The sequence below is a fragment of the Saimiri boliviensis genome, chromosome 2 (genome assembly GCF_048565385.1).
Source record: "Saimiri boliviensis isolate mSaiBol1 chromosome 2, mSaiBol1.pri, whole genome shotgun sequence".
Taxonomy (NCBI): Eukaryota; Metazoa; Chordata; class Mammalia; order Primates; family Cebidae; genus Saimiri; species Saimiri boliviensis.
Window position 1 is genome coordinate 203,710,114 of NC_133450.1, and position 10,789 is coordinate 203,720,902.

General features: G+C 34.5%; 1 protein-coding gene across 3 annotated transcripts in view; it reads left to right on the forward strand.

The window, feature by feature from the left end:
- MUSK (muscle associated receptor tyrosine kinase) overlaps positions 1 to 10,789 on the forward strand; it is a 127,117-nt gene that overhangs the window by 109,874 nt on the left and 6,454 nt on the right. For all 3 annotated transcript variants that reach the window (XM_074395163.1, XM_003925236.3, XM_074395164.1), the window contains 3 exons: positions 3,166 to 3,367; positions 3,868 to 4,059; positions 5,040 to 5,188. In XM_074395163.1, coding sequence (XP_074251264.1) covers positions 3,166 to 3,367; positions 3,868 to 4,059; positions 5,040 to 5,188 — 543 coding nt within the window. The remainder of the gene's footprint in view (positions 1 to 3,165; positions 3,368 to 3,867; positions 4,060 to 5,039; positions 5,189 to 10,789) is intronic.

The window sequence follows — 10,789 nt, forward strand, 5'->3', positions numbered from 1 at the left end:
GGTAATTGAAAAATGTGTTAGCTGGGTAAAGAACTCTTGAATGAGGGCCCATTCCTCAAGACATAGCTGTCTTCTCTCTGTGTCCTCACATGGCAGAGGGATAAGAGAGCTTTCTTGGACCTCTTTTTATAAGGGCATTAATCCCATTTATCAGGACTCTACCTTATTCATTTACACATATGAATTTGGGGGAAAGACATAAAGACTAAGATCTTCACAACCTTCAATTGGTTACTGGCTACTCACCATTTATGTTTACAGTTACTCACTCTAGAAAACCTCCCCGGTATGTCTAAACCTGAGTTAGTGCCAGCCCTGAACACTCATCAGCATCGTGTTCTTACTACTCTTACAATGCTTCTTATATTTTGTTAATTCTCCATTTACTCACTTGTTTCTTGTGACAAGCAAAGACTTGTCATTTTTACCACAGTATTCTTGATACCTAATAATCAATATTGATTTAGTGAATGCATTTACATATGGATGAATGAGTGCATAAACTCCCATAGTGTTCAGAGTAAAAGAATAAAGAGAGAAAATTGGTGAGAGAAGAAAAAGGATAAAAAGGAAAAAGAATGGAGATCAAAAGTGATCATTTAGATCCAAAGAGATCATTGATGTAGCTCAAGGGAAGATCGGATCAAATCAGAAGCAGTCATCAAGGAATAACAAAACAAAACTATCTTGAAGGAAATATTTAAATCTACAAAGCAGAATTATTATTCCAACTCTGTCACTTTTTGCATTTTAAAAAGAAACCTCACTAAATCATCATAGATTTTTCTTTTAACATGCCATTACATTCCACTTTCTGATTCTTTTTAGAAAAATTAGCCTTATATTTACCAATGAAATTATACTACCAACTTTACTAATTATATTATATTCCCTCGTCTGTTATATATGGTGTGTGCTGCTCTGTAAACTCCAAATACAAAAATAGTTATTTCTCCCTATGTTTTAATAATTTTTCAGCTTTATTATTAGCAGAAAGCAAAGCTCTCCAATTTAAGCCCCCCTCTCTATCCATCTTAGATTAAGAAAACTTGGGATGATTCAGTCCAAAGAGAGTCAGACTAGCTTTCAAGTCAGTCAGAGAGGAACCTGGGCAGTCTGTTCAGTCCACTACTCCTGTGGTGCTGGATGAGGCATGCTATCACTGGCCTTGCACAGATGTTTTACTGATGTCTTCCAGTTCCAGGTACCTGCCTCAGTCACAATGGTGACCAGGCTTGTGCTCTGCAGGCTTCAAAATCACTTGCTTAGCCACTGGTACTCAGGGCGTAATCACTGGTCCCACTTCCAGACTAAGAAGTCATACATGGGCATCTCTTGTAACCTCCAATTTTGCAAGTGTCCTATTTCAAATGTCTTTAGGCATCTACTGCAATAAAGGTTTACTTTTGACCTTGTGATGTGTTATATTAATATATTCCCTTATACTAAGTCGTTATGCTCTGACAATTATATAGTCAAGTTGCTAATATTTCATTTAGGATCCTCTAAACCTATGCTGTATAATCTATGTACGCACTTCTCTTCTGTGCTAACATTGCCAGGTTGTGATGTTAGTATTATAATAATTTCTAAAGTAATTTGAAGGATTTTTCTCTTACTGGAACATTTTACAAAATATAGAAATTTTATCTCTTTCAAGAATAAAAGAATGTATTTTATAATGTGATCACTTGAAAAACTAGCTTCCTGCCTATGGCAATATTTATATTTTCTAATTCTTCAGATTTGATTATTAATATGTTCCTATCATTTTCCTTAAGGTGTAAAAAATGTAATTACATATTATTTTATTTTTGTTAACTTTGAATCTGTTATAACTTCTTTATCATCTCTAATTTTCTCTTTGTACCTTTCCTATCTTTTTAATTAAAATTCCATTGATTAGACTACTTTATGAATATTTATAAAACCAACTACTGGTCTTTTAATTTTATCATTTGTGTTATGCATATTCTAAACTTATTAATTTCTGCTTGTGTATGGCTGTTACTTTATTACCTATTATCTTTGTTTTCTGTTATTGTTTTCTATCCAAAGTCTTGAGTTAAATGTTCATTTCATTCACTTTCATTCTTTTTTATCTAATGGAAGGAGATAACACTATGACTTTATTTTTTAGCACAACTTTGGCTAAATACAATACACACTAATTAAGAGGCTTTTATCTAAATGTAACTATGGTTTTTTTGACTTTTTATCAAAAAGTCATTGATTTTTTTTCTTTTTGAAAGTGTCCCATTTGATTTTATTTAATCTATTATTAATTGTACTTTGGCCAATAAGTAGATATGCATAATTTCTGCTTTTAAAATTTATTGAGATTTATCTTTGTGGCCTGACACAAAATCACGTCTGTCAGTATTCCACAAATATTCAAAAAGAAGGTTTATTCTCTGTTTTTGAGTACAAAGTTTTTTCTTGGCTATTAAAACCTTGTTGTTGATTGTTTTAAAATATTCTGTATCTCTGTTTTTGTCTTTACTCAATCTGTTAAGAGGATTTAAAACGTAATTAACAATGTTGTTATAATACATATACAACGGACTTTGTACTCTACAAATAGTGGCATGAGTATGTCATATTTTGGTTTTCAACAGTAATGCTGATTTTACTTGTATACATATCACATTGGCCTTTTCAACTGAAGTTCTACAGGAGTTCAGTTTTTAGACAAATTAACTTCTCATTTGTGTCCTAATAGTTTCATTTCTCATCTTTCATGATTTTTATTCTGTTTGTAAACTGACCATAAATGTGTATAAAAGTTCAGCTCTAGACAATCCTGATGTCAAGTGTCATTACATGAAAATATTCTATGTAATAATTTCCATGATTTATGTCAAATCATAGATATTATGATTCAGTACTAATGTCACTAGCCCAAGATCTGCATTTATCTCAGGAAAAACAAAACAAAACGAAAACTATTTCCTCTCTCTGAGTCTCATCTTTTAAATTATATTATTCTATAAGCAGGATTTACTTACAACTAGACCTTACTGGACTTTATAGATATATAACCAGGGAGAGCCTGATACATAAATATATTCTTAACATGAAATTTATTTTACTGATTGCTTGAATACAAAAAAAATGCTTCTTAAAGGTTTGAAAATGAATGAAATAATTATTGTTTACTTACAGCATTCCCACCAATGACATCCTCAAAGCCAAGTGTGGACATTCCAGATTTGCCTTCCTCTTCCTCTTCTTCCTTCTCTGTCTCACCTACGTACTCCATGACTGTAATAATCTCCATCATGTCCAGCTTTGCAATATTTGTGCTTCTTACCATAACTACTCTCTATTGCTGCCGAAGAAGAAAACAATGGAAAAATAAGAAAAGGTGAGGTTCTAGTTTCAGCTAAGCATGTGTAGTAGTATTTTAAAACCTCATGTTGAATATGGAGTTGGTATGGTGTGGGGAATATATATGACACTGCAACTCTCTTAATACATCCATAGCCCTGCTTTAAAATTAAGCATCCCCATCATAATCCTTAAAAATGTCAATGACTTTTTGGCATAGAATCAAATGCCCTAAGGTTACTATTTCACAACAGGTAAAATCTAAACAATAATTTGAAGGAAAATAGCTATTCCTGTCCTTGTCTTCCCTCTCAGACCCATTGCCACTACTGGCTTGTACAGCTAAACATTTTTGAGAAAATGTGCCTTTTGACTCTAGACCAAACAAAATATTTTACTGCTCTCAAACTGAAGGATCTTTGGCTGCCCTAGTATAATTTGTTTTCATTACTCTTAAATGCCATATTTCTTAGACTCTAAATACAAAGGTCTTACCTGCTCCTGAACTCATTCCTGATCTTTCCTGTCTTGCCACAGAGAATCAGCAGCAGTAACCCTCACCACACTGCCTTCTGAGCTCTTGCTAGATAGACTTCATCCCAACCCCATGTACCAGAGGATGCCACTCCTTTTGAACCCTAAATTGCTCAGTCTGGAGTATCCAAGGAATAACATTGAATACGTGAGAGACATCGGAGAGGGAGCATTTGGAAGGGTGTTTCAAGCAAGGTAAAGTTACCTATGGAAAAAACCTCCATGGAAATATGTTATGTCTGAAAAGCTACCAAACTATTATTAGCTTGATACATATATTTATAAGAGATCTAAATGTATCTTGATTTCTACAGTTTTCAAATTATAAGAAATTAGTAATATAGTTCAGTCAGATTTCCTTTTCAGAAAAGAATTTATCATATATTTTAATCATAATTTCTTACATGGTTTTAAATAATAACTCCTTACAATATAATGTATAGATATAAAGTAGATGTTCATAAAATGACAAACCAGAAAAGGAATTAAAAGGCAAAAATTTGCAAAACAATGAGCTCAAGAAAGGAGTATGGTTTAGGGCCAATATTAGCCTATTTATCACCTTTGTGTGAATTGGAATAAAATACCCTCTCTGCTGCATGGATGTGACTCCACAGACACACAGCTGGGCCAGAGAATATGAATGGTTTTAATCTCCAACTGTCACTTTGGCCTGGTGTTCTAGGGCAAGACACAACTCAATCTCTACTCATGGTGGCCCCAGTGTATAGGTTACATGAATAATGAAAATCTCACACAAATATGTATTGGAAACCAAAATTTGCAAGGCACCACTTGAGGCTCAATGGTGGGTATAAAGATGAGTAAGTCATGCTTCCTCCTTCAGGAAATTTAGATTCTGGACAAAGATTAAAAGGTTAAGGATGGCAATGATAATCCCATTCGGTGTGTACACTTTAGAATTCTTGTAATTTTTAAATAATGCATCTTTTCAAACTTCATTGTTTGAAATTGTTAAAAACAATACCAGTGATTTTTATTAGCTGACATCAAGGAGTTTTAAGTATGTTGTCTTTCTTTGATTCTGTGGCTCTGGGAAAGGCTGCATGAGCCTCAACCAGCCTTTTACACATGTATAACTTTGGGTGGCTATAATAGGGGTGTGTATGATGTCCATGATCTTTGGCTTCTTTCTCAATAAATGTATCTCTCAGGGCACCAGGCTTACTTCCCCATGAACCTTTCACTATGGTGGCGGTAAAGATGCTCAAAGAAGAAGCCTCGGCAGATATGCAAGCGGACTTTCAGAGGGAGGCAGCCCTCATGGCAGAATTTGACAATCCTAACATTGTGAAACTCTTAGGTATGAAAATACAAGTGAGAGATGTATTTCATCAGAAAAAAAAAAAGGAGGCTTTCCAAGTTTTTCTTCCCTTATTTATACTTTTTCCTTTTCTCCTTGATCAGTGAGATGTTCCTGTTCCTTTTCAAAGTTAGCTTTTTCACCAAGATCTATCCCAACCCTGTAAGATGTTCATAGCTTAATTGATTATCCCTCTTTAATTTCACCACTTCAATCTGTCTCTGTCTTTGCTGCCTCCTTACTATTTATAGAAGTGTTTAAAAGGTCCCCATTGTAAAAAATGAACACTGCTTCTCCATCAAAAAATTTGTCAATATTGAACAGTCTACATATTTTACTTGTTTGTGTCTCCTCTTTCTTCCCTAACTAGAATGTCATGAGCAGTGATTTGTATCTTTTCTATTTGTTGTGGAGTTCCAATCTATTCCCAGATTCATAAACTTAACATAAATTTTTACAAATATTTAGTTTGTAATAATTTTACAGCAATGAATAAAACTTTCAAAAATCTGTGCTTTTAGCTGGGAGCGGTGGCTCACACCTGTAATCCCAGCAACTTGGGAGGCCAAGGCAGGTGGATCACTTGAAGTCAGGAATTTGACACCAGCCTGACCAATATGGTGAAACCCAATCTCTACTAAAAATAGAAAAATTAGCTGGGCATGGTGTTGTATGCCTATAATATCCCAGCTACTCAGGAGGCTGAGGCTCGAGAATCGCTTGAACCCAAGAGGTGGAGGTTGCAGTAAGCCAAGATTGTACCACTGCACTTCAGCCTGGGTGACAGAGTGAGACTCTGCCTCAAAAAAAGAAAGAAAAAAAATCTGTGCTCTCGTGAAGCATACATTTACTCTATTGGAGGAGACAGATAATAAAAATAAACACAAAAACATGGGATGCTAGATATTAAGTTCCAAATACTATTTTAAATGTTAAAGCAGGGAAGTTTTTCGAATATGAGCTACAATGTTTGAAGACTTCAGTGAAAATGTTACATTTATATAAAGACCTGGCAGAGGCAAGGTAATAACAGTGTGGGTATCTTGGAAAAGAACACTCCAAAAAGAATGAGAAGCATTTGCAAAGGTACTGTGGCAAGAGCAGATGTGGCATGCCTGAGGAATAGCAAGGAGATGAGTGTGGCTGGAGCAGAATGAAAGATGGAGAGAATTATCATAGATGAGATCAGAGAAGTAATGGGAGAGGTGGGCAGACCCTGTCAGTCCTTATTTAAAACATTGGCTTTTAATCTAAGATGGGAAACAAATGGAGAGTTTCAGGCAAGACATGACATGACATGACCTCACATTTTTCACATCTTCTCTGGCTGCTTTCTTGAGCATTGCCTGGAGGGAAGCAATAGAATCAGGAAGACAGTAAATAGGCATTGCAATGATGCAACAAGAGAAGATGGTGGCACGGACCAGGTGGTGGTAGTGAGGATCATGAGAAGTGGTTCTCTTCCATGTGGAATTTGAAGGTAGAGCCAAATAATTCGCTGACAGACCAAATATGAGACGTGCAAAAGAGACAAAAGTCCAAGATAGTATTGAGGTATTTGGCTGTACAGATGAGTGAATGGAGGTGTCATTGACTCAGTTGAGGAATGCTCAGGAGGAATAGGTTTCTTTAGTGGAGAGAGTGGGAATTCATTTAAAGACATGTTTTTTGGCTGGGCACGATGGCTCACACCTGTAATCCCAGCAATTTGTGAGGCCGAGGAGGGCAGATCACCTGAGGTCAGGAGTTTGAGAGCAGTCTCGCAAACACGGCGAAACCCTGTCTCTACTAAAAACACAAAAATTAGCTGGGTGTGGTGGCACACACTTGTAATCCCAGCAGCTTGGGAGACTGAGGCAGGAGAATTGCTTCAACCCAGGAGGAGGAGGTTGCAGTGAGCCAAGATTGTGTCATTGCACTCCAGCCAGACAGAGCAAGACTTCATCTCAAAAAAAAAAAAAATAGCATTTTAGGGTGATGCTTATTCAACATCTACCTGAAGTTAAGGAGGCAAGTAGATATGAAGGCTTAGAGTTCAGAAAGGATGATCTGATTAGACATGAATCTAAGGCTATTGCAGTATATAGAGTTTTAAAGCAGAGTATTTAAAGCCATGAAGTTGGGCAAGACAGCTAAGCATGGAAAAAGAAAACCAGAACAGAGAAGAGGTCCAAGGACTAAGGCCTGAGTATTCCAGCATTTAGGGTGAGAAAGAGGAGATGAACAAGAAAAACAAACTAAAAGCAAACAACCAATGACACAGAAGTAAATCAAGAGAGTATGGTGTCCTCAAAGTCAGATATTTTCAATAGGTCAGATATTTTAAAGTCAGGTATTTTAAATAGGTGAAAGTAAGCATGTCATATGCAATAAGTCTAGTGAGAGAAGGACTATAAAGTGACCTTGAATTTGTAAACATGGAGGTTCACTGGCAACCCTGAGAAGAGAGGAATGTTGAGGGCAAGAGAAAATGTAAGTGAGCTCTAAGGAAGAGGAAGAGAAAGTTCGGAGAAAAAGTATAAACAACTTGTTTTGCTATAAAGGTGAACCAAGAAACATGGATAGAGCTGAAGGGGGCAGAAAACAGCATACTTTCTTTCATGTGAAACTAATAGCACATTTGTAAATCAATGACAATAATCCAGTAAAGAAAAAAAATTGATGCTAGAGTTGGCAAATAGTGGAAACAACATCTTTGAACAGTAAGAGGGGATGGAATCTTGGCACTACTGGATGGATTGGCCTTTGTTAAGAGAATGTTCACATCAACCACAGTAATAAACGATTTGGCTGGAGATTGTTCTCTTCTGATTTAGTTTTCTCTGTGAAGTAGGAATTAAGGTCTCATCTGAGAATGAGGAATGAGAGAAAAGTTGAAGATTTGAGGGAAGAGAACAAATAAATCGTCACCTAGGAAAACCCACTTTTACATAAAATATAAAATGGACTAGAGAAGTATAATATGATTAGCCAGAACATTAAAAGGTTACTTGAAATTAGGGATTACACATTTCACATGAGACTGGTCAGCATGGTTGTATATTCATCCAAGTGCCACCAGATGGGCACAGATTAATGAGGAATTGAATTTAATCAGAATCACCCATTAATCAGAATCACCCATTAATCAGAATTAATCATTAATTAATCATTAATCATAATGAGAATCACCCATTAATGAGAATTGAATTTAATCAGAATTAGCATTTTGCCACACAAGTAAGTTGAAGTCAAATTGAGGCAAAGAAGAGGGGTGTATACAAAGGAGTGATTATTATGATTGATCAAGAAACTTCAGCTTCGTAAGGAAGGAAGATAAAAACATGAAGAAAGTGAGGGATCATTAAAAGAGGGTAGGAACAATAGATTAAAAGTTTCAGTGGGGCAAAGGATTTTTAGAGTTAGGGCAGTAGAGGCAGTGAACTAGGGTGAAAAAAGGAGGAAGTGGTGAACAACAAAAGAGTGACTGAAAATGAGATTATGGGAGGCATACAAATATATGGAATGACAAAGTCAGGGGTATAACAATGAGAGTGAGTAGCTGAAATTGGGCAGAGGTCTAAGGGTCTAAGGAAAGGATGTAAAGTAACTTAGTGGTCAAGATATTGGAAGTAATCTAGATAAATATTAAAATTAAGAATTTCTATAGTAGTATCTCAAACAGCTTCTGGCACATTGTAGGTGCTCTATAAATATTTGTTCAATAAATGAGTAAAAGATATTCAGTATGTAACAATTCATCTTGAAAATACTTCTCCCATTTCCTCAACTCCTAAACATTTATGTAGTCATTCTTCACACAAAAATCTGAATCTGGCTTCTGCCCCTCCACCCTTCTTATTTAATTTCTCAAATAGTATACATTTATTCATTAAACAAACATATATACATGTATATTTTCAAGATTACCAGACAATTTCTATTTCAACTTTTCTTAAAATGTTTACTCTGCATTCATATACAGTTTACAACATCCTGAATTCCTGAGATTGATTCATACACAAACTATGTACAATTTTCAAATTTATGATAACTGCAGTAGCATGCTTATACATCACTACTTGGAGTTTTCTCTCATTTTTATCGTCAGCAAGAACTCAAACTAATGTTGCAATTTGTTAAATGCTATATCTAAATTCCATTTCAATATCCAATGAACACAGATTCTATTTTTTATCAAGTATACATAAGCAGTAATCATTCATCCCACTACTCTAATAGTTTCTTGGAAGTTAATCCCAATGAAATAAGATGACACCAGTGGAAGAAAGGAGAATTGGGAAAAATCCATAAAATTAACTTCTATCAATAAATCTACTTTGTTTTATACATTTGAAATATCAGCCACTTACTGAACATGTTTGTATCTTAAAAATTGATTCCCTTTTATTGAAATTCTAGTATATAATAGTTTCATAGTCATAAATTGGGGAAAATGGTATAATTAAAGAAATATGCAGAATCTTAGAATGAGAATAGGCATTAAACATTGTAGACTATCATGGAATATTCTGAAAGTAGAGCAAATAGTAGAACAATCAGGTGAGGCTAGTCATTGAAAATGCCATGCTAAAGTTTAAAGACATGGCTTGGGCTATACATGAGGTTTTCTTATGTCCATTCATCTACCCATCCATCTTTAAATCTGTCCATGTATCCATCTATCCATTATTTCATCCATCCATCCATCAACATGTATTAAAAACCCATAGTGAGCCATGCATAGTATTAGGCCTGAGTTTATAAGGGTGCAGAAAACACAGTCTTCCTCTTAATAATTATTCCATTTTGAAGTCTCAACTAAGAGCTGGGTTTGAGCAATTACAGTATAGAAAACGTTTCAAGATCTTAAATGTATGTACATACATAATTGTAAATTATGTGTTTATACATATATATATAATTGTTCATACTCATGAAGTAGAAATCTTTTATAATATTTTCTTTACCAAAAAGTGGAAAATTTCATTAAATAAACTTAGTTCAAATTTTTTTTTATTTCTCAGAGAAATATTGTCATTTTTTTCTAGTACTAAATTATTTTAAAATCAATTCAACCAGCATAACAATGGTAAAACCAATTGATGAGATAACAGGTAAGTCCCTGTTAACTAAATATTATCCACAAAAGATCCTATAGAAGAAATTTCTAAGTATTACCTAGCTGGCATTTCTTTAATTTTTCCTTTTATATATAGAAATGTGCTAATTGCTAAAGTCCTTGGAATTAAAAATTAATGCCAAAGTAAATAAGACAAGATAGCAGTATTCCTCATTTCTCCTCTTTTTCAAACAGATAGTTTTAACTTTTGCCTAAAAAAACCCCAGTAGATCTAATAATCTGTTTTTAAGGTGATGTGAACTTGTGCCCATCTTATCTAATATTTCAAGTTTTCCAGTCTCCCTCTCAATTATATCAAGACTTTAATATTTGAAAATGATCTTCTGGCTTTAAATCTAAGACTTTATTTATATTAACATTTTTGGTAGCATGAACAGTGTAAAACCTAAATTTACAAAATGTTTTACTGCAGCAATTTAAATATTTCATCTAAGACACTTGAATTGTTTTTATTATTCTTTTCAAACTTCATACATCTT